This window comes from Oenanthe melanoleuca, chromosome 3 (assembly GCF_029582105.1).
Source record: "Oenanthe melanoleuca isolate GR-GAL-2019-014 chromosome 3, OMel1.0, whole genome shotgun sequence".
NCBI lineage: Eukaryota > Metazoa > Chordata > Aves > Passeriformes > Muscicapidae > Oenanthe > Oenanthe melanoleuca.
In genome coordinates, this window is record NC_079336.1 from 1,037,800 (window position 1) to 1,061,692 (window position 23,893).

At 49.8% G+C, this 23,893-nt stretch overlaps 1 protein-coding gene across 1 annotated transcript in view; it reads right to left on the minus strand.

Moving 5' to 3' along the window:
• Nucleotides 1-23,893, minus strand: part of OTOF (otoferlin) — a 68,738-nt gene that overhangs the window by 33,426 nt on the left and 11,419 nt on the right. The window contains exons 2-13 of the mRNA XM_056486552.1: nucleotides 16,794-16,867; nucleotides 15,093-15,219; nucleotides 14,543-14,597; nucleotides 13,780-13,911; nucleotides 13,337-13,399; nucleotides 12,410-12,494; nucleotides 11,226-11,385; nucleotides 8,890-9,076; nucleotides 6,384-6,570; nucleotides 4,284-4,507; nucleotides 3,172-3,280; nucleotides 2,534-2,717 (exon numbers count right to left, since the gene is read on the minus strand). Of these exons, the coding sequence (XP_056342527.1) occupies nucleotides 2,534-2,717; nucleotides 3,172-3,280; nucleotides 4,284-4,507; nucleotides 6,384-6,570; nucleotides 8,890-9,076; nucleotides 11,226-11,385; nucleotides 12,410-12,494; nucleotides 13,337-13,399; nucleotides 13,780-13,911; nucleotides 14,543-14,597; nucleotides 15,093-15,219; nucleotides 16,794-16,842 (1,562 nt within the window). The 5' untranslated portion in view covers nucleotides 16,843-16,867. The remainder of the gene's footprint in view (nucleotides 1-2,533; nucleotides 2,718-3,171; nucleotides 3,281-4,283; nucleotides 4,508-6,383; nucleotides 6,571-8,889; nucleotides 9,077-11,225; nucleotides 11,386-12,409; nucleotides 12,495-13,336; nucleotides 13,400-13,779; nucleotides 13,912-14,542; nucleotides 14,598-15,092; nucleotides 15,220-16,793; nucleotides 16,868-23,893) is intronic.

Genomic DNA, 23,893 nt, shown 5'->3' on the forward strand with positions numbered 1-23,893 from the left:
CAGGATTTGATTTGAGACGTTGGAGAAGACTCCCAGACTTCAGTGCTGGAAGCAAGAATAGTCTAAAGCATTTTGGGATGTATAGTCTAAAGCAGAGACATGTTAAATTGAGTAAAGTTTAGCATTTAGAAATTAAGATATAAAAAAATTAAAAGTGGTTACAAAGGTAACCAGAAGTTTTAGAGTGCAGCACTGTAGGTTTGTGTGCCATAACATGATTGGCTAAGAAAGCTCACACTGGAGTATGAGTCAATAAGATAAAATATTTTAGTATTGGGTTAGAAATATAAATATTCTTGCTGGCAGTGTTTTATTGGCTAATAAACCCTTAAAAGGTCCTGTAATCAGAAGTGCTGTGACTTCTGAGCCACGTGGTGAAGATCTGTGAGACAAATTCACCATTCCTGCCTATGTAGAAGATAAGAGAAATAAAAAGCACTTTCTAAAGCACCTCAGGTCTCTGCTTCATCAGGAAAAATCCCTGCCCAGGAAATGTGATGTGGGAGCAGCGATCTCACACTGCAGAACAGAGGCTCCGTTTCTCCCGAGGCCATTCCAGTGCCAGGCCTGGGATGGATGGGTGCATCCCATCCCTGGGAGTGCCCCGGGTTGGGCAGGGCTTGGAGCACCCTGGGACGGTGGAATGTGTCGGGCTTGGAACTGGATGATCTTTAAGATCCCACCAGAACCACCCTGGGATTCCAAAACCTCCCAGTTGTTCCAACCCCTGCCCAACCTGTCCATGAGGCGCCTGGAAAGGGGAATCCTGCTGCACCTGGAACCACCAGGAGCCAAATCCAGCTCCAGCCCTTCCCGGGTATTCCCACCAGGAGATGTCAGCAGAGCCCCGTGGATGAGCAGCAGCCTCCCAGAGGCGGGAGATTTTTGGAAAAACAGGGTGAGGGAGGCCCAAAACATCGGAATTTCTTGTCTTCCCTTGGGTTTCAGCTGGAAAAGGAGCTGAGGAACAGAGGAGGGAATTCCAGGAGGACTTAACTGTGCTGGATATTCATGGAAAAAAGGAAGGAAATCCAGGGGGACTTAACTGCACTGGATGTGCATGGAAAAAAGGAGGGAATTCCAGGGAAACTTACCTGTGCTGGATAGTCATGGAAACAGGGAGAAAATTCTTGTTTCCAGAAAAAGGGAATTCCAGGGGGATTTATCTGTGCTGGATATTCATAGAAACGAGGAGGGAATTCCAGGGAGATACTTATCTTCCCTGAATATTATTTTCCCAATTCATTTAATCCGACAGTGAATTCAATTAACACCAATCTACTGCTAAAACGTGATAAAAATCCACTTTAAACCAAATCTCGTAATCTTAAATCCAATTATCTTCCTTATCCCAGTCCTTGGTATGCAAATCCAGACCTCACCAGGCAGAGGATCTGAGCCTTTCTATCCCAATCTCCTGCCTGATGCATTGGCAGATTTTTCCAGCAGTTTTCCCATCTGGGATTTTGGAACTGCTGAGACCACCACTGACCATGTCCCCAAGTGCCAGACAAGGTGGACACACTGACCACAAAATCCAGGTGGACACACTGACCACAAAATCCAGGTGGACACAGTGATCCAGTGCCTAAGTGGACACTGTCCTGTCAGTGACCAGGTGGACACACTGACCTGTCTGTGACCAGGTGGACACACTGACCTGTCCGTGACTAGGGGGGGAACATTGACCAGTCTGTGACCAGAGGGACACACTGACCAGTGCCCAGATGGACACACTGACCACACAAATCCAGGGGGACACACTGACCTGTCTGTGACTGGGTGGACACACTGACCAGTGCCCAGGTGGACACACTGACCTGTCTGTGGCCAGGTGGACACACTGACCTGTCTGTGGCCAGGTGGACACACTGACCTGTCCATGACTAGGGGGGCACATTGACCAGCCTGTGACCAGAGGGACACACTGACCAGTGCCCAGATGGGCACACTGACCACACAAATCCAGGGGAACACACTGACCAGTCTGTGCCCACGGGGAACACAGGTGATCCTGCGCCCAAGTGGACACAGTGACCATACAAATCCAGGGAGACACACTGACCAGTCCATGCCCAAGTGGACACACTGACCTGTCTGTGCCCAGGTGGACACACTGACCACATAAATCCAGGTGGACACACTGACCTGTCCATGACTGAGGGGGGGCACACTGACCTGTCCATTACCAGGGGGATGCACTGACCAATGCCCAGGTGGACGCACTGACCAGTCCATGCCCAGGTGGACACACTGACCCGTCTGTGACCAGGAGGACACACTGACCACACAAATCCAGGTGGACGCTCTGACATGTCCATGACAGGAGGGGACACACTGACAAATCTGTGACAGGAGGACACACTGACCCAGTGCCCAGGTGGACACACCGACCACAAAAATCCAGGTGGACACACTGACCAGTCCGTGCCCAGGTGGACACGCTGACCTGTCCGTGCCCAGGTGGACACACTGACCTGTCCGTGCCCAGGTGGACACGCTGACCTGTCTGTGCCCAGGTGGACACACTGACCTGTCCGTGACCAGGGGCTTCATGGGCTGGGACGAAGAAACAGAGACCAGCTCTCCATCCTCACCACCTTCATCATCACTGGAGTTCTGGAGCAGCTCCGACTCCTCCTCATCCCCATCCCCTCCCTCCTTCTTCCTCCTCAGGAGGGGTTTGCTGGAGCCATCCACCTGGTTGCCATAGTTACCTCAAGGAAAAAAAAAAAAAAAAAGAGATGGAATCGATTCACAGGGTTCTAACTCCCAGCTCTGGGGCTGAATTCGGGTTGGCAGAAGTTTTTTCTGCTGGAATCACAGAGAACTTTGGGGTTTGATTTCCTAGAACCACGTCCAGGAGCTGGAATTTAGGGAGAGGTGTCTATGCCCTGCTTCTATCCCCTCTCAATCCCCTGGGAATGCATTCCCTCCTGGAGCGGGTGTCTCTGGAGCACCAAGCCAGGATGAGAGAGGGATCAGCTCCACTGGCCACAGCCCAGCAGCCACAAAATACAGAATGTGGGATCCCACATCCCTCATGCCCTTGGAGGAGCCATTCCCTGCTCCCCAAACCTGCTCTAGCAGGGGCTGGAATGGAAAACCGGGAATAAACCAGCTTTGGGTTCTGGTTTTCACAACCATCACACTCCCCAAAAAACAACCAACCTATGGTGACCTCAAAGTTAATGGGTTTGTCCCCAATCTTCCTGTCGATCATGGTGGCCTCCAGGAAGGCTCCGAAGAGGAAGAACTCCTCCATCTTCCCGCTGCAGTTCTGCAGGAGAAAGAGATCCCAGGGCTGAGGGCTGGGGCCAGAGGGAGGGGCAGGTCCATCCCTCAGGATGCCATTCCCAAAGGGACTGGGAGGGTTCTGTCTCCCATCTCTTGGCTCACTGTAGAGAGTGTTTAATTAAAGATTTAGTAATGATTTTTTGATGCTTAATGTAATCTCTTTTTTAATCTTTTTTAAATCTTTTTAAAAATATTTTTCTATTTTTTAATGTTTAATGTAAATCCTTAATAAGATTCTTTTAATCTTTAATTAAAGATTTCATATCTTTTAATTAAAGATAACCTTGAACTGTGTTGGGATCCATCACCCCTTGCCCCAAAGGGACTTTCAGGGACATTTAGGAATACAAACCTGAGTTCACCACCACTGAATTGATCAAACCACACAAATCCAGGAGCCTGGATGCTCCCATGGAATTTAAATTATTCTTTTTCCAGGTGGAAATTATATTATATCTCATTCCCCCTGGCTGGGGAATAAACAAGATCCCTGGCTTGTGATTGAAACCCATCAGGATAAGGGTGGGACAACTGGAATTAGGGGATGAGCCGCTGTCTGTGTGTATTTCCCACATGGAGAGACATCCCTAAGTTCAGGAGATTATAAAAATTTTTTAAAAATTGAATGTTTTGGGCGGGAAGGGACCTTAAAGATCATCTGGTTTCATGGGCAGGGTCACCCTCCTCTATCCAAGGGTGGTCCAAACCCTCTCCAGCCTGGCCTTGGACACTTGCAGGGATGGACCAGCCACAGCTTCTCTGGGAAAGTGACAGATAGAATCACTTTGACATTCCCAATGGAAATGAGCACTGGAACGACCCTAAAACCTGGAATCCTGCAAGATTTACTTCCATTGCTCTGTGAGATGAAAAACAAGCGGGACAACTCTTGAAACCCTCGAGTTATGAGACCAAAGGTAACAACCCAATATTCCTGACACCCCAAACTGCACCCTGGCTGCTGTGGGGTCACGGGGGGGACTTACATCGGCCACCGCCGTGGCCTGCTCCACCTGCACCTCGGTGGAGCTGTTGATCTCGGGGTTGGTGGTGTCCAGGATCTCCACGGCCAGCCCCAGCAGGAGCCGGGCGCGGAAGGAGACGCCCTCGCCCAGGCCCTCGTTGAGCTCCTGGTGCTCGTCCATCAGTGTGTAGTTCCGCGTGGAGCCGTACATGTTCACCCAGGCGGGGCCGAAGGTGGGCAGGAAACCTGAGGGGATGGAAAGGGCAGTGGGAAGGGGGTTGTGTTGGGTTGAGGTGACCAGAAATGTGAATTCTGTCACCATCTGTCAACCCAGGTGGGGCAGTGACCCTGGTCTCCATGGAGATATCCTCTGCTAATGGGCCATCTTTAAACCAGCTGGGCAATCACCTTTATCTTCCCACAGCCCATCCTCCCTCCAGGAGATATCTCCTGTTCATGGCCAGTGAGTCCCAGGGCATGACTGATAAAATTCCATCATCCCATGGGAGATGCTCCAGCCAGGGGAGGAGCCAAGCCTTTCCTACCCAGATAAAAACTGAGATTTGGAACAGCAGAGCAGCCTTTGCCACTGGATTCCAGAGGAAAACCAGACCTTTCCACATCATCCCTGGAGCTTCAGAGGAAACTGCACCTTCTCCAGGAGCACTGCTCCAGCTGAACCACATCTGCCCCTGCAGGAGGATGCAGCCACCATTGAATGGGACTGTGCCAACACCCTGACTGACTGACGGGTGTCAGCTTGGATTCTGACTCTGGCAGGGTTTGGGATTGTTCTGTGTAATACTGCATTTCTATTTTAATTTTCCTAGTAAAGAACTGTTATTCCTAATTCCCATATCTTTGCCTGAGAGCCCCTTAATGTCACAATTATTATTATAATTTGGAGGAGGGGAGTTTACATTCTCCATTGCAAAGAGAATCTCCTGCCTTTATTGGCAGACACCTGTCCTTCAAACCAGGACAGGGGTGGAAAGGGAAAAGGGAATGTCTTGGCACTCATGGCTGGCGTCGCTTTCCCAGTGTCTGTGTGGTGACACAGGCTGGGATATGTCCTGGTGTGTCCACGGAAATGTGGTTGCTGCCATCCATGGAGAATTTTTAGGGAATCCCAGGATCATTGAGGCTGGAAAAGCCCTCCCAGCCCATCAAATCCATCCTGTGCCTGATCCCTACTTGTCCCCAGCCCAGAGCACTGAGTGCCACATCCAGCCCTTCCTTGGACACCTTCAGGGATGGGCACTCCAAAGCTCCCTGGGCAGCCCCTGCCAAGGCCTGAGCACCCTTTCCATGGAGAAATTGCTGCTGCTGTCCAACCTGAGCCTGCCCTGGCACAACCAGGTGAGTGGAAGGATTTAAGTCTTTTACCTCAATGTCCTGCCTAATGCATTTGTAGATTTTTCCAGCAGTTTTTCTGTCAGATCCCAGCACTGCCAAGACCACCATTAAGCCATGTCCCCAGGTGCCACATCCAAATTGCTTTAAAATCCTTCCAGGGATGGAAATTCCACCCATGCCAGGGATGAACAGCCATTTCCAGGAGGGAATTTTCTCAATATCCAACCTGAGCCTGTCCTGGCCCAGCCTGAGCCCATTTTCCCTTGTCTTGTCCCTGTTTCCTGGCAGCAGAGCCCGACCCCCCCTGGCTGTCCCCTCCTGGCAGGGAGCTGTGCAGAGCCCAAAGGCCCCCTGGAGCCTCCAGTGGTTTTTTTTATCAGGGAAAATTTTCTGGGAAGGCAGTGATGGGAACTGGACAGGTCTTCAGCAATTCCCCATTTTGAGGGTCGAGGAAGGAGAACCCCCCTTTAGTCCCTTTCCAATCCCACATCTGGTTTCCCATTTTTCCCACGTGTGGGAATAGGGAGCCTGACGAATGCTCGTCTATCCATGGAATTTGTGGAAGAGCAAATTGTTCTATGGTGTCTTTGCTTTCAGATACTAACTGAAGGTTTGTGACAGGTCTTGGTTTTCAGGGTGTTGGTCCTCTCACATTTCAGGACACCAATGTCTCTCCAGATGAGCACCAAGGAATTCCAGGGCTGGGAAGGAGCCTGGAAACCTCTTTGGGAACTCTGCCAGAGGAATTCCCCCACTTCAACTTTACCTTTGTCCCCTTCATTGGAGACTTTCCTCAGATCGATGAAGTGGGTCCCGATGGCCACGTCGTTGACCTTGTCCGAGTCCCGGATCTGGATCTTGATCCGTCTGCACAGCGGGGGAAACATCTCCGTGAAGATGATTTGCTCGTTCCAGAGGGGCTCGTAGGAGCTCTTCTGTATGGATGTCTTTCCCTGGGGATTGAGATCAGACAAGGCTTGGATCTCCAGAAATATCATCCCTCACTGTTGGAGTGCATAAAATAGAAACCTGAGTCGCTCAGAGAGAGAAAAGAATGCAGGGATTGAATTAAAGACTTTAGAGAAATTAAAAATAAAAAATAAACCACATAGACATGAAGTAGAAGTGTAAGTCTTAGTGTTAAGTAAGTAAGAATATACTTTAAGTGCCTTAAGAGAGTAAAAAGCCCTAAAGTCTAGTTTAAATTTCAGTAGTCCTACAGCCTAGTTTAAAGTTCAGTAAATTAGCCCCAGACATAACAGAACATTGCTTGTATTTCTCGATAGAACAGATAGAACCATTTACATTAATAGATAGAGATATATGCATAAATTATTTGTAAGGACAGACACTACTTCCGTATTCAGAATTGAGCTCTGGTAGGTGTAGGAAGAATGTTTTAGAATCATGTTTTTAGCCGATTGGATGATTTATGGATAAAATCCCCTGTATTGGGGGGAGAAAAGAAGGAAAAGAAGAAATTGAAGAAGAACAAAGGAAGAAGAAAAGAAGAATTGGAAGAAGAAGAAAGAAGGAAGAAGAAGAGATAGAAGAAGAAATGTCAGGGAGCTGCTGCTGCTGATTCTACTTGGGACTCTATGCCAGAAAACTTTAAAATTCTGAACTCTTTGACTTCAAGACTGCAATAAACAATTTTATTAATAAAGTAATATACAGCAATAAATTCCTGCAATAAACAACTTTACAGCAACCAACAACAGCTCCTGTCTCTTTGAAGACCCAGACCCATGAAAAGCTCAGCACCTCACCTGAGCTGCTGCCTTCCTCCCATTCCGCCCTCTCCTGAGCAAGGAATCCTCTTCCCCAACTGGAGAGGGCTCAAACCCATCCCAGAGAGTGAAAACAAGGTGACACCTTCATGTGCCCACCTTCATGAGCCAGGTGACACCACACCCACCCTGACCTGCAAGGATGACTGAGACCATCTATGGCCACCTGCTGGTGTCACCTCCTGTGGTCACCTATGGCTTTTTATCTTATTTTTTCCAGGGTCGGGATTAAATGCAGGAGAGATGGAATTTGTTGTTTGGACCCAGATGTTTATTAATTCTTATCCATGTTGAAGGGAGTTCCACAGCACTCCTAGCTAACAAGCTAAAAAATAGAGATATATCTCTCTCTCTACAAGGCCTTTTAAGGGAAAATTGTCCAATTAGGAAAACCCACCTAAATTATTTTTACTTTTAACCCAATGACTAATGACCTGTGGCCCACAATACAGAATTTTCTATCTGATCACATAGTGCTTCCCAAACCTATGAAGAAGGTGAAGAAGAACAAAACCTCTGCCCTAAAACCTCCGTCTTGCTTTCTATATATTACTACATTCTAAGACCTTAAACTCTTAAGTTTTTCACCATGTGATATTACAGACTTCTGTTCAAACTACACATCCATAATTCTAGTTCTATTTTTCAATTTTGGAAGCTTTCTCCATGGCCTCAGGTTGCAGGAAATAGATTTGTAGAGTTCTCAGGGCCTGGCAGAAGACTCACACAGTGTGCATCTGTATGCAAACTTGGGAATAAAAAATGCTGACTTAGAAATGCCTTGGAAGAAGACAAATATTGTTCAGAGAGAAATGGAGCTGAAAAAAGATTTAAAGGATGTCCTTGCAAATAAAGCTAAATACTTTAGAAAACTAGAACTATAAAAGATACGTTGTAATAGAACCCACGAAGAGTAATTTTAAATTATTGACTTTAAGGCATTTTGTGACAAAATGATGCATGATGTGACAAAAGCTAACAAGCCAAGAAACGTTTATAGTGCATTGTAATTAGGAAATAGTTGGCTTCTGATTGAGATGGCGTGAATTGTTTCATCTGTATTGTCTCACAGTTCATATAATTTATTTCATATTTCATATAATATAATAATATATATAACATATATAATATATATATAATCTATAATATATTATATAATATTATATATTATATATTATATATTATATATTATATATTATATATTATATATTATATATTATATATATTTCATATAATTTTATTTCATATTTATTTCATATAATATATTTCATATATTTCATATAATTTTATTCCTGAAAATGGAATAAAAGTTTCTTTAAAACACCTCTCAGTCGCCCCATCACTGGGTCAAAAAAAAAAGGCAAAATCCAACATCAGGTCAAAAGCAACGTTTCCCTGGGCGGTCAGCGCCCGCCAGCACAGAAAGTCTAAAATTCTCAATTTCCAGGGTGCCAACAGCCGCCCTGGCACCTCCCCGCTCACCTTCTGCCCCGCGAAGGCCACCTGCACGTAGGGGTCCACCAGGTCCTTGTTGTCGCCGATGAGCGCCTTCTTGACGTTGGCCATGATGCTGGTGTTCATCCGCGGCAGCCCCTCGGCGCGGTAGATCTTGACGTAGAACCGAGCCCACTGCCGCTCCGGCGGGACCCCGTCCGGGAGCAGCAGGTTCCTGGAATGTCAGAGCACGGAGATGGGAACGGCTGCTGGCGTGGGGAGAGCGAAGGTTGGGTGGGATTGATGCCTTAAGGTCTGAGTTTTCTGTTCTCGTTGTGTTTCAGGGTGATAAAGGCAAAATAGTCTGATTCCAGCTATGGGCTCAAGGACAGTTTCTTCAGACTCCAAGTCCTAAGTATAAACAACGTGAGAAGAGGAGGGCAGGCCAGCCAGGAGAAGAGGAGGAGGACACCTTACAGTTTGAGACTATTAATTGGATGGCTGACTCCTGTATGCAAATGGACTGAAGTCTATAAAAATGTGAAATCATGTGACCAAGCTCTCTTTTGCGTCCACCTTGGAGCCACTCAGGCAGGGCAGGGGCCACACTGTGGCACTGTTGCTGCCAGGGTGTGGCCTTAGAAGGCCTTTCAATAAATACCCATTTTATTTCCCCTAACTCTGTGTGATCTCTGTTCCAGCTCCTAAATGTTGGGGAGGGAATAGAGAAATTTTATAAGTGCCTAGCAACTAGTTTTGAAACAATAGATGAAATAGAGATGTTAGCATATTTTGATATAGATGCTGAAAACAGTCATGTTAAGGTTTGAGGCCTCTTCCTTTGTTTAGATGATACTAAATGCCACAAATACTAAAGAACTAACAGACATTTTGTCTCCAGCCTGGCAGGAAAGGTCTGAAGATAAGGGTTACAGATAAGAAAGCCATAAAACATGGTAATTTAGTAGTTCCCAAAAGTTGCATGCAAATATTAAAAAATTAGTATATTGTATTAAATTGGTTTTTGGAAAATTAGAATATTCATTGTAGAAGAATACTTATTGTATTGTGAACGGGAAATCGTTTTTCTTACCTCTCTTACCTCTCGTGCTCTCTCTCACCCCATTGCTCTTAGCTATTACTCTCCATGCTCTACACTCTTTCTTATACCCACACCCTCATAATAAACTGCAAACCTGAAGAACAGATAACAGTAAGCTCGTGAGTCTGTCCAGCAACCGTCCAACAACAAAACCCTCACACCTAAAGTCAACAGGATGATCTCAGAGGTCTTCCCCAACCTTTGTCGTTCCGTAAAACATCAAAGAGGAGCTGCTCCATTTTCCAAACACCGACTGCTTCCACTTCCACTCCATCCCATGAATTGGGATTTTGAAAGAGTTGGTTTTTCCTTATCAAGGGGAGCTCAGAGGATTATTTTGGGCATTAAATAAGCTCCATCCTTTTTTTTTTTTTTTTTTTTAAGATACGTGGCTTTCCTTCTCTGTAGAAATAGATGAGCCCATGGGAATACTGTGAACATAATATTTCTAGGGGAATTCTAGGAATTGCTGGAGCTGTCCATGTCTGGTGGAAAGTATCCCTGCCCATGGCAGAAAGGTTGGAACAAGGTGATCTTGAAGATCCCTTTCAAAACAAACCATTCCAGGATTTTAGGAATAAGTAGGAGAAATCCCCACTGCAGCATGGAGTGAAGCCCAGAGTACTGGAGGTGGTTCCTCAAACCCCAGCAAGTCAGGAGAGCTGTGCTGGTGGTTTCTGACTGTTAATGGCTGAACTCAACCCCAGAGGTCTTCTCCAACCTAAAGCACTCCATAATTCCATGTGGGCAGAGACTTAGAGGCAGATTTGAAATGGAAATATTAATTCAGATGGAAAAGTTCTGGGGCTGGAAACAAGCCTTAAAGCTCCCAGTTTTTTTTCCATGACGTTTGAAATGTTCTGGGCAGTCCAAGAGTCCTGTCCAACACACACAGACTGGGAAACCTCATTCAGACTTCGCTGCTCTACCTTGGGGTTATGAGATTGCATCCCATCCCAATCCCAATCCCATCAGGAGCGCCAGGTAAGGACTGGGGACATCAGTTCAGGTGACACCAGGCTGATGTTGCTGTGGAGTTCAACCACCAGCAGATGGTCTGACCCCACAGGAACGACAACTCTGTGCTGGAGAAGACCTGGAATTGCACCAGGACCTCACATTCCCTCTCAGAAAAGCACTGGATCGGTCCCTCTGCTGTCGTGGCTCCCAGGTTTGGATCCTGTTTTCCCATCCAAGGTAAAGAGAGGCGGAAAGCCATTCCCAAGGGAGCCAGGAAGAGGCGGATCCCAGTGGATCCCAGTGGATCCCAGTGGATCCCTACCCTTCGATGTCGTCCTCGTCCGTCTCGTTGGCCTTGTGCGGGGTCTTGATGTTGTCCCCTTTGCCCACCACGGCGATGTCACACTTGAGGTAGCCCTTGAGGCCGGCCGTGAGGTCCTCGGGGTCGGACAGGATGGCCCATTTGTGGTAGAACTGGTGCTCTGCGGCCCAGGGGACAGGAGGGACCTTTGTCACAACCAGACACGGCCAATGCCACCAGGACACGGCCATCCGTGGGGTGGGATGTGCCCTGTGTGTGAGGGATCCCAACAAACCCCTGGAAAATCCCACTGGGAAGGGGCATTGAATGTGGAGGAGCAACAGGATAAGCTGGAGGAGGGTGGAGTCTCAAGTCCCCATCCTGGAGGGATTTTAAAGGCCTGTGGATGTGGCACCTGGGGACATGGGGCAGTGGTGGTGGCCTTGGCAGGGCAGGGGATGGTTGGACTGGAGGATCAGCAGCATGAATCGACCTCTCTCTCTTTTCCAGGCTTGGATGAAATGTGGGGCAGGATCCATTCCTGTCTGGAATGTTGATGACCTGCCTGGAACTGCCACCTGAGAGCTTCCCCCTTGGCAGGGCAGGGATGGACACCAGCACACCCGGCAGGGATCTCAGTGACACCAGGGAAGGATCCAGGGAACCCTTGGAGCTGCTTCCCGAGCCTCAAGGGGCTCCAGGAGAGCTGGGATTTGGGAAAGGGCTGGAGGGGCAGGAGCCAGGGAATGGCTCCCACTGGGAAAGGGGAGCTTGGGCTGGGATCTTGGGAAGGAATTCCTGGCTGGGAGGGTGGGGAGGGGCTGGGCTGGAGTTCCCAGAGCAGCTGTGGCTGCTCCTGGATCCCTGGCAGTGTCCAAGGAAAGGTTGGATGGGTCTTGGAGACACCTGGGACAGTGGGAGGTGTCCCTGCCCATGGCAGGGGTGGGATTGAATTATCTTTCAAATCCCATCACACCCAAACCATCCTGTGATTCCACAATTCCCGGATGGGATATGGACCCTTCTCCAGAGGTGCCAGGTGCTCTTCCCTGACCTTCGAGCCAGCCCAGGTGACTTGTTTATATCTTGGATATTTACACTAAATTGGGAAAGCGTTTTCCAAGGAAACCAGCCCCTGCCTGACTCCTTTGCCAGGAATTTTACTCCAGTGAGCCCGGGAATGGTTAGAAATGATATTCACGTACCAGGCTGCGTATAAACAGTCCCAACATCCATCTTGAAGGATCCCACCAACGTCCCGCTCCGCAGGAGGTTTTTGGAGTGGATCACCTGGAAATCAAGAGGGGAAAACCACTCAGGAATTTCCCTGGGATCTGGGAACCACAAAGCCAATCCAGAGGTCTCCAGTGCCAAATGGGAAAAGAGCTGAGGAGTTTTCCTTTGTCTGGGGAGGATTCTAAGGACACCAAGAGGCCCTGTAGGGTTGGCAGCTCCTGGTTAGTGGAATTGCCAGGAAGTTCATATTTGGGATGAACAAAAGAAAATGCAAAGAAATAAATCTTTGGAGCAAGATCCCTTTTCCAGCCTCTACAGCAGCAAACACTATAAAATGGAAATAGAAATGGAAATAGAAATGGAAATAGAAATATGGGATATTTAACTGAGGGAAGAGCCTTCAGAATGCTCAGAATTTGAGGAAAAATGGGAGAAATTGTACAGCCAGTCTGTACAGTGTGATGGATATGGATGATCCTAATTAATGTGTACTAATTGGGCAAGGAATCTGGAAGCATCTTCCTGGTCTTGGGTAGACCGAAATCTCAGTTTTGCTCTCAGCATTCCAAGTCCTGGATTTCCATAGCAGCTCTGATGCCTCAGAAATTTCCCTGGCAGGTTCAGGAAGGTCTTTTTTCTCCACAAAAATAAATAAATAAATTCCAAAGTTTGGTTCTACCTGGCTCTGGAATACCAGAGATCACCCATGAAGGGGCACAGGGAATGCAGGAGCTGCATGGAGCCAGGAATGAAGGTTGGAAATGGACTGGGGCTCTGCAGAGGAGAATTCCTGTTGGGAATCTCAAATCAAGGACTTTAAATCCATCCCAAAAATGGGTTGTTTGCTTCCAAAACCCCCCAAAAAGGACAAGGACCAAACCATCGGGGCCACTTACGGAGAGCTTGATGATCTTGTCGAACATGACATCGGGGGGGACGTGGAAATCGAAGACGAAGTACTGGAAGGGAAAGAGGAATGGTGAGGGGTGGGATCCATCAGGATTGAGAAACCCCCTGGAGAAGCTGAGGCTGCCTGGGGGAGCTCCTGCAGCCCTTGGCCTGGCAGGGATGCATCCATGTGATTCCCAGCCCACGGATCACCGATCCCCGCTGAGCGTGCGGAGCCAAGGGAAACGCAGATTTCTCGTAAAACCTGGGAACCATTGATCACAAAATTCCAGAGGGCAAAGGCTTCGCTTCTCATGTGTGGTTTGAGATTTCACCTTATTCCAACAGGAATTTAACTCCCCCCAAAAAAACCACACGGATAAGAAAGGAATCAGGGGATCAAGGGCGGAGGAGCCTGGAGAGGGTGGAGCAGCACCGGGGCCGGACCCACCTCGTTGTAGTAAGGACAGTTGGTGGATTCCTTCATGGAGGTGTATTTCTTCTCCTCCCCCACCTCCACGCACACCACGGGGTCCATGTTGAGCCCCACGAGCTGCCGGGCCTCGATGATGGTGATGCTGACCTGGGGAGAGGAATTCCCAAACTTCCACAATCCCGGGAGCAGCTCCAGGCTGCCTTCACCCGTCCCCCCCAACCTCAGACCGAGTGGAATTCCCAGTGCAGTGGGGCCTGCTGGTCCCACTGGGACACAGAGGGTGGGCTGGGATGCAGGAGATCCCAGGAATCCTGGTTGTTCCAGTCCCAGTGTGTGGGCCATCACACAACATGGAAAATCCAAAGGATTTAACCAAGAAAGACCGATCCCGTTGGTTTCACTTGTGCTGGAAAACACAACGGGATCATGGATTGGAATTGGGAGGGAACTTAAAGTTCATTCCATCCCATTCTCTTCCAGGGGCAGGGACACATTCTGCTATCCCAGGTTGCTCCAAGGAGAAATTCCATGGAGACAACCTCAAGGAGAGCTTAATTTGGGCTTAATTTGGGCTTAATTTGGGCTTTCTGGGTTCCATGTGCTGGACAACAAACCCAGTCCATTGCTTAATCCTGAGTTTATGGCTCCACCAGTGAAATTCCAGCTTTTGGGATGTCCTGGTTCCAAGCCCAGTGAGTTCCACCAGGAACTCAGTCCCTGCCATTGGTGTCCCCAAGCCCAAGTTGTGACCCTGAGGGCTCAGGCTGGTGTCACCTACCTGGTAATCCATGGGCCTCCCAGCACTCGGCTCCATCCTGATGTCAGGCTTGGACCTTGGGAGGGGCAGAAGAAACCATGGTCAAAGTCAAACCACGGGTGGAATTCATGGAATCATGGAATGGTTTGGGTAGGAAGGCACCTTAAAGATCATCCAGAGCCTGACACCATCCCAGGGTGCCCCAAGCCCTGTCCAACCTGTCCTGGGGACTTCCAAAGACAGGGCAGCTGCAGCTTCTTTGGGAATTCCATCCCAGTCCCTCCCAGGGAGGGATATTCCTTCCCAATATCACATCCCTGCCCTGTGGCAGTGGGAAGCCTTTCCCTGTGTCCTGTCCCTGCATGCCTTGTCCTTCACAAGAGCAGGGTCACCCTCAACCCTGGGAGCTGGGAATCTCTGATGATCACTGCTGCAGGTCAGATATCCCCAAAAAACCACCCCAAGGCTCCATGGGACAATGATTCCCAACATTCCCTGTGTCATGGGGTCACGAATTTTTGGGATATCTCTCCTCACCTCCTGCCGGCACAATCCCAGCCTTGGATCTCACCTTTTGTTGGAGACATTGGTGGTGACAGCGGTGACAGAGGCCAGGGAGATGGTGTCTGGCTCCAGGCCTGCCCCGTATCTCATGGCCTTCCTGTCCAGGTCTTCTGTTTCCAGAACAGCCGGATCGTCTGCGGGAAGGGGACAAAGGAATGGCTCCGGTTTTAATTTCCGTCAGTGAATAATTAAAGGCTGGGAGAAGGGAAACCAATCCATCCCCATGGCCGGGAGCACAAACACAATGGGAGCCAGGTCGGGTCTTGGACAGCCTGCTGGGAAAAGGGGTTATCAAAGGGGTGATAATTCCACCCGGGCAGAATTCCTGCAGAGGGTTTTGGGAGGGAAAAATGAGGAATAATGACAACACCCCGAATTCAGGGGGTGAAAGAGCATTTGAGGAAGAGCTGGAGATGTGGGAGATGTTGCAAAGACAAACAATTCCCTGGTTTTGAAGAGAGAGGGATGAAAAAACAGGAGAAATGGGTCATTCCCAAGAGGAAAAGCTGCTGCAAGAGCCTGGATCCCAGCAGCACATCCCCATGTCTGGGTTCCTATTAGAAGAAATTGCTGGAATGTTCCTTTCCTGAGGGAAAGGGAGTCCTTGACTCAGCCAGGAGATTAAGACTGAGCCAGAGTCACACAAGCTGGGAGCTGCTGACTCCAGCTCTGGGATCCTCGGCATAGGACAGACGTGGAGCTGCTGCAGAGAGCCCAGAGGAGCCCCAGAGCTGCTGCAGGGCTGGAGCCCCTCTGGAGCCAGCCTGGGAGAGCTGGGGGTGCTCAGTGGAGAGGAGAAGGGTCCAGGGAGAGCTCAGAGCCCCTGGCAGGGCCTGAAGGGGCTGCAGGAGAGCTGGAGAGGGACTGGGGACAAGGATGGAGGGACAGGAGCCAGGGAATGGCAGGGCTGGGTGGGATCCTGGGCAGGAATTGTTCCCTGGCAGGGTGGGCAGGGACTGGGCTGGAATTCCCAGAGAAGCTTTGGCTGCTCCATCCCTGGAAGTGTCCAAGGCCTGATCCCTGATCTAACCCAAAGGAGGGGTCTGGATGGGAGGGAAGCACCCATGGAACATTGGGAATGCTGGTTTGGCAGCAGGTACAGGGACATCCACCAGCCCCTTACCCAGTGGGATGGAATGGATTGATGGAATTCCAACCAAAGGGTCGGGATCACAACCCCAGCCTGGGGAAGCTGTGGGACAGCTGGAGGTCCCTGGGAAAGGTGGGATCAGGAGCCTCCTGTCCATGTAGCACTGCCCACACCCCACAGTGACCATTCCACGACCAGGGATAAATCCAGCCTGTGGAGGCACTTCCATGGGACCAACACTCTGCTCCTGCCCCTGCATCCTGGATGTTTTCCCATGGTCCTGCTGGAAGATTTACCCACAAGGGGAACACCCAGGTTCTGGGAAGAGCATCCATATTTCCATGCCAGCCTCCCAGGCAAAATTCCCTTTTCCTGTCACCAAACCTGGGACGTTTTCCCAGAACCACAATCCAAACTTTTCCCCACCTGTAAACGCACATCCCTGCCTTTCTTTGCCGTGGAAAACTGATCCTGGGCTCTGAATGGAAACAACAATGAATTTCCAATCGCTGCCCTCTCCTGCCTTTCCAGGGGTATCCAGTTCCAGCCCAGGTCTGTGCAGAGCCCGGGGAACAGGCAGCCCAGTTCCAGGAATCCACCAGCATCCCATGGCTGTACCTTGTTTCCGGTGCTCATCCTTGGACGGGCGTGTCTTTCCAAGCTTCATGGCTGAGAAAACTCCTTTTCCAGCTCTGGACCAAGAGAGGGAGAGCAGAAATTTCCCATTAATTGCTGTGTTTTAGTGTTTTCTAGGACGTGGGAGGTGGGAACAGGAGGTTTTTTCCAAAAGGAAAAGAGGGGTTGTCAACTGAAGAACAGAGCAGGAAATATTCCAGAGGCAGAGTGTGGAATTCACATTGCTATCCCATTTCCCACTCCAGATAATTTTTTATCTGTGAATTTTTATCCCAGGAATATATCTCCAGAATTTTTGTTCCCAAATCCCATTCCCAGATAAAAAACTGTATCCTGTTTTTTATCTAGGAGTGCCTCAGTTTGGGATAACTCTGCCTCTCCACGAGCAGAGTCCCTGCTGGGAGCCCTGGTTGTGTTCCCACTCCCCATCTTTCCCGACCAGTTCATGGAATTTCTTTCCAAAGCACCAGAAAAGGAAATTACTAAAAATTAAACACCCAAAAATTCAAACATCCCAAAATTCAGACACCCATGAGAGAGGGATGTTTTTAAATTGGAGAATTCCCATCATTGGAAGTGGAGGAACCTTTGCTGGAGATGTTCTTGGGAAGTTACAGAGCACCTCAGCTCCAGCCAGGACCACACCTCACCTGCAGGCTGGACCTTTCCTCACCTCCAGCCAGGATCTCACCTCCAAACTGGACCTTAATTCCAAACTGAGACCTCACCAAACTGGATTTCACCTCCAAGATGAGCCTCACCTCCTGCCTTGACCTCACCTTGAAACTGGACCTCAGTTCCAAACTGGGACCTCACCTCCAGGCTGGACCTTTCCTCACCTCCTTCCAGGACCTCACTTCCAAAATTTTCAGCTGGAACCTCACTTCCAGTAAGAACCTCACCTCCAGCCTGGGTCTCACCTCACCTCCAGCCTGGATCTAACTTCCAGCCTGGACCTCACTTCCAGCCTGGACCTCACCTCCAGCCCAGATCTGAGCTCCAAGATGAGCCTTGCCTCCAGCCTGGAACTCACCTCCAAACTCAGCTCCAGGCTGGGCCTTTCCTACAGCCCAGGTCTAACCTCCAAGATAATCCTCACCTCCAGCCTGGAACTCAGCTCCAACTGGGACCTCAACTCCTGCCTCGACCCCGCCTCCAAACTGGACCTTTCCTCACCTCCAGCCAGATCCAGATCTCACATCCAGGCTGGAGCTTTCCTTATCTTCAGTCTGCACTTCACCTCCAGGATGAGCCTTACCTCCAGCTGGGAACTCACCTCACCTCCAGCCTTGACACCTCCTCCAAGCTGGACCTCACTTCCAAACTGGGATCCCCTCCCAGCCAGGACAAAATGTCACCTCCAACCTGGACTTTTCCTCACCTCCAACCCAGATTTAATTTTCAGCCAGGACTTCAGCTCCACCCAGAACTTCACCTCCTGCCAGGACCTCACCTCCAGCCTGGATCTACCTTCCAGCCAGGATCTAACTTCCAGCCTGGATCACACCTCACCTCACTTCCAAACTGGGATCCACTTCCAGCCAGGACAAAATGTCACCTCCAACCTGGGCTTTTCCTCACCTCCATCCCAAATCTGATTTCCAGCCAGGATTCCAGCTCCAACCAGAACCTCACCTCCAGCCAGGACTTCATCTCCAGGGGATCCAGAGCTCCTGGATTCTGCACGACTGGGATGTGCTGCCCACAAGGAACCTGTGGGATTTCCCACTCCCACCTCTGCAAGTTTTACCCTTGGGAGTTTTTTGGGTTTTTTTTTCCCAAGGCCAAAGAAACCCTGGAATTGCCAGCCTGGCTTGTCCTGGTTGGAAATGACCCCCAGCAGTCTGCAGGGCACAGAGACAGCTGGAGCAAGCAGGAAGAAAATTAAGGAGAATGGGAAAAAAAATCTCACAGAGGGAAATCCAACAGGGATAGGATCCAGGAACTATTTAAACCTGGGACTAAAGCCACAATCCAGCCTCTGGGAGCTGTGCTTTATTCCCAGGGTGCTCCACGATGGTGCAGTTTTTCCATGGATAGGAGGAGAAAAAGTAAGGATAAAGATTCTGTATCTGGAATCCCACCAGGAAACACCCAGGGGATGGGGCCCTTTGGAGCTGTTTATGAATTTATTTATTGAAGGAGGAAATGTTGGAATCAGGGCTCAGGCTCTGGAATTCTGCTCCCAGACCGCTCTCTGCCATGGAGATTCCTCCATGGAATTCCATCCCATTCCTCCTCTGGTTGGTTGGATTGCATTCCTTTCTTTTCCATTAAATTCTTAAAAATGGAGAGCAAAAAAATCCCTCCAGAGATGCCATTTGCTCATGGCAAAATAAAATGGGATAAAATCCGTATTCCTGGAATTTCTGAGGCACTTGAGGGTGCTGGGGCAAGAGGAAAAAAAAGGAAAGAAAAAAAGAAAAAAAAAGAAGTGAGGAAAAAGGGAGAAAGAGGGCGGAAAACAGGAAAAAAAAGGGGGAAAATAAGAGGGGGGAAAAGGTTAAAAGAAAAAAAGAAAAATAAAGAAAAATTGGGAAAAACAACGAAAAAAGGGGAAATTAGAATTAAAGAAAGGAGGGGGAAAGGAAAAAGGGTAAAAAGGCAAAAGGGTAAAATGAGTAGAGGAACGGAAAAAGAAAGAAAATTTAAAACTAGAAAGGAAAAATAGGGAATAAAAGAAACAGGGGGAAAATGAGGTGAACTCTGAACGAGAAATGGGAAGGGAAAAATGGAGGGGAAAAACAGGGGGGAAAAGTGGGGGAAATAGGAAAGAAAAATGGAAAAAAGAGAAAAAAATAGAAAAATACCCTAGGAGGAATTAGCAGGGGGGAAAAAACAAAAAAAGCCAACAAACAAACAAACAAACAAATGAACAATGTAGAAGGAAAAAATAGACTGGGGAGAGGGAAGAAACCTGAGGGAAGAACAGGGTGAAAGTAGGAAAAAAAATGGAAAAATACCCAGAAAAATCTGGGAAAGAAACCCCAGGAGGAATCAGCGGGGGAAAAAATGGGGGAAAAATAGAAGAAAGAAAAAATATGGGGAAAGAAAACTGTTGAGATTAAAAAATACGTAGAGGATAAAGCAGGGGAAAAAAACTCCAAATAAACAGGGAAAAGTACCAGGAAAATTAAAGGGAGGAAAAAAAAGGGGGGAAAAAATAGAACAGGAAAAATGGAATAAGAGAAAAAAAGAGACAAAGAAATAAATTCTGAAGCAGCGGATTTTGGCGGATTTTGGCAGCGCTCAGCAGGAAGAAGGGAAGGGTGAGGATGAAGATGGAGCCATCCCAGAAGTCCTGGAGCAGCTTCCCGGCGGCTCATCCCAATCCCCAACCCCTTCCCAATCCCCATTTCCCTTTCCCAAGCTGGGCGAGCCCAACCCCAAACACCTCCCTTCCCATCCCGGCTTCTACCCTCACCCAGCCCGGCGGGAGAAGGTTCTGGAAGAGCCGAGGCGGGAATGGCGGAGCCTCTACGGTGGGACATCCATCCCAGCGCCGGAGGGACGGAGCAGGGATGGGGGATCCCTCCGGGTCTCCTCCGGGGGTTTTGTGGGATCCCGCCGGTCCCGCCGCGCTCCCGGTGGGAAGCGGCGCTGGCGGAGAGCTGACACCGTCTCCGCATGAATATTCCATGAGGATTCTGCGGAACCTGAGCCCTCCCGCGCCGACAGACGCCCTTCTCCCGCTTTCCCGAAGATCTGAGGCTCTGGAGGAGCCGTCACATCCCACCCGGGTTTTGGGGCAGAGGATGGGACATCGTGATGCCGACCCCAAGTTGGGATGGACTCCCAGCAAAGTTTAAAACCAGAGACTCCATCCAGCCTCTGGAAGTGCTCATCCCACGGATTTCCTGGGATTGAGCGTGGATCATCAGTCCCAGAAACCCTCCTGCTGCTTCTCTGGGCTTTGTCCTTTAGGGTTTTGCCCATTGGCATCTCCAGAATCCAACGGGATTTGGAGTGCAGGGAGTTGGGAGCGGCCTCTCTCCTGGCCAGCTTCCAGTTAAAGATCCCGTTACTGGTGAATTATCCATGGATAAAAGGGCATTCTAATCACTGCCTCTTACTGGGAGCAGGGAACAGAATTCCCATGGCTCATCTCCTTGCAGGAATTCCACCTGTCAGGAATTCTCCCAGCTCTTCCAGGGGCCAGATCCCACTATACTTACCATCCTTGGGGAGATCCCAACCCTTTGTGCCTCTTCCCAGAGGAAGGACCAGTGGTGGGAAATCTCTTCCCATTTTTCCTGACTCCACCCTCTCCTTGAGGACATTTTCCTCCTCCTCCACCTCATCCCCACCTCCTGCTTCATCCCATTATTTGGGAGGATCCATCCATGGGATGTGCCATGAATTGATCCTTAAACTACAAAACAAGGAATAGGGGCCAGGAGAGACCTCTTGGATGGAGAAATTCCAGGGGTGATTCCAGGATCATTCCCTGGAGCTGAGTTTAAATTTGAGCCGAGCTGCTCCAGCAGAGCTGGAAGATCTGGCTCTTGGGGTAACAGCCCAGTCCTGTATCCATGAGAACAGCTGGGAATAACAGAAAGGCAGGAGCTGAAGGAACCTGGCAGCCTAACACGGGCACAGGAGGTGTCGGATCATGGAATCACAGAATTCCCAAGTGGGAAGGGACCCACTGGGATCATTGATCCAACCCCAGCAGTCCCACCCTGCTCCTGTCCAAGCACTCCTGGAGCTCTGGTGGCCTTGGGAATGTCACCATTCCCTGGGGAGCCCAACCTTTTCCTGATATCCAAGGAAAAGCTGGATCTAAGTCCTGTCTGCACCCAGACTTCCCCTGCCCTGTCCATGTCCAGGCTGGAAACTCTCTCCATGCAATCCATACGGATCCAGGCTTCCCTCAAGACCTCTCAGTTCCCTTCAGGCTCTCCAAAGATTTTGCTGAATAAATATTCCTTGGTTTTTGGATAAATATTCCCTGCAGGCTCTAAAACCTGAGGCCACACATCCAAGACAGCCAAGTTTTTCCAGGGTGGACGGGTCTGGCTTTAGAGGAAAGGAGAGCACAGCAACCAGATCATCTGGGAAAAGTGGGAATGAAGAGGAGGAGGAGCAGGGAGAGCAAACCTACTTGTGCTCCTTGGTCTTCTCCTTGCCCTTGCTGGAGCCAGTGGTGGAATATCGAGGGAATAAAAGGCAAACAAACTTTCAGCGTGCTGAGGAATCAGGGAATCATGGAATGCTCTGGGTGGAAAAGATCTGTAATCCCACCCCTGCCATGGCAGGGACACCTCCCACTGTCCCAGGTGCTCCCAGCCCCAGTATCCAGCCTGGCCTTGGGCACTGCCAGGGATCCAGGGGCAGCCACAGTTTCTCTGGGAATTCCACCCCAGCACTTCCCCACCCTCCTAGCCAGGAATTCCATCCCCATATCCCATCCAAACCTCCTCTCTCTCAGCTTAAAATTGAGGTGGGAGCACGGCTCCCTGCGTGGCTTAAGCTGGATATTAATTTGGATATCCCAACTCCCGGCACTGGAGCTGGAATCGAGGGACATTCCCTGGATTTGTGTTTGGGGCCGTTAGTGCAGCAGCACTGTGCAGGATGTGCAGGATTCCTGGATTCCATTCCCGGGTTTGGGAACCTCCCAGGACCAGGACAAGGATTTTCCTTATCCCAAGGCAGAGATGCATCCATATCCCCCCTCCAGAGACGCCTGTGCTGAAGGGAATGGGCTGGACCTGGAAACGCTGATCCTTTCCTTCCCTTTTCCCTCCGAGATCCTGCTCTGCTCCCTGCCTTCTGTTTTGCTTCTTTCCCACATTTCTCTCTGCAGGTCCTGCCTCCTTGTTTTCCTCCCCGGATCCTTCTTCCCTGTTTTCCTCCTCTTTTTCCTCCCCGCTCCTGTTCACTGTTTTCCTCTCCGATCCTGCTTCTCTCAATTTTCCTCCCTGCAACCTCCTTCCTATTTTCCTCTCTCTTTTTCCACCCCAATCCTGCTTCCCTCTTTTCTCCCTGTTTTCCTCCGTATTTTCCTCCCCGGTCCTCCTTCCCTGTTTTCCTACGTATTTTCCTCCCATTTTTCCTCCCCGGTCCTCCTTCCCTGTTTTCCTCCGTATTTTCCTCCCATTTTTCCTCCCCGGTCCTCCTTCCCTGTTTTCCTCCCTACTTCTCTCCCTCTCCCCCGTTAATCGCCCTCATTGTCCTGCAGCAATTAGGGAGGAGAAAGCAATTTAGCAGCTCGGGAAGTAATTAAGGAGGCTGGAGTTAATTACAGCCATTTCTCCGTCGGGCTGGGGACAGGGGACTGATTTCAGAGCCTGAAATTCCAGCTCCTTGTGCCCGAGCTGCTGGAAAACCACCCGGGGAAAAAAAATAAATAGTGAAGTGTTGCTGGATGGATTTTGGGAGAATTCCAAAGGAGCTTCAGCATAAAATTGGACACGGGTGGGAAACTGGGAAGAGCAGCACGGGTAAGGATCAGCCCGCTCTGATCCAGGCATTCCTGCTTTCTCCCTGTCCCGAATCCTGCTGTGGGAGCAGAGAGGGAAAAATGATAAAAATTATTCCCCCGCCAGCTGAGCTCCTCCTGGGAGCGCCAAACCCCAGCTCGGCATTGGAAAAACTGCCAGGAGAGGAATTAAATCATTCCACGCCTCCTCCCGGAGCTCAGGGAGCTGGTCCGGTCCTGCTGGACACAGCGAGATGGATTGGCCGGGATTCAAGGCAGGATCCCTGTGGGATCACATCCCCCTGATCTCACCGGGTGGGATCCTTCCCTCCCACAGCCCGGCTGGAAATCTCCTTCCCTTCCTGGTCCAAACTGTCCTGGGTGGGAAGAGGGGCTGGAATGTTCCCTGGAGTCAGGATGGGATCCATCCCGGGGTGGGCAGAGGGTCGGGAATGTCCCATCCCCGGGTGGGAAGAGGGGCTGGAATGTTCCCTGGAGTCAGGATGGGATCCATCCCGGGGTGGGCAGAGGGTCGGGAATGCCCCATCCCCGGGTGGGAAGAGGGGCTGGAATGCCCCATCCCTGGATGGGAAGAGGGGCTGGAATGTTCCCTGGAGTCAGGATGGGATCCATCCCGGGGTGGGCAGAGGGTCGGGAA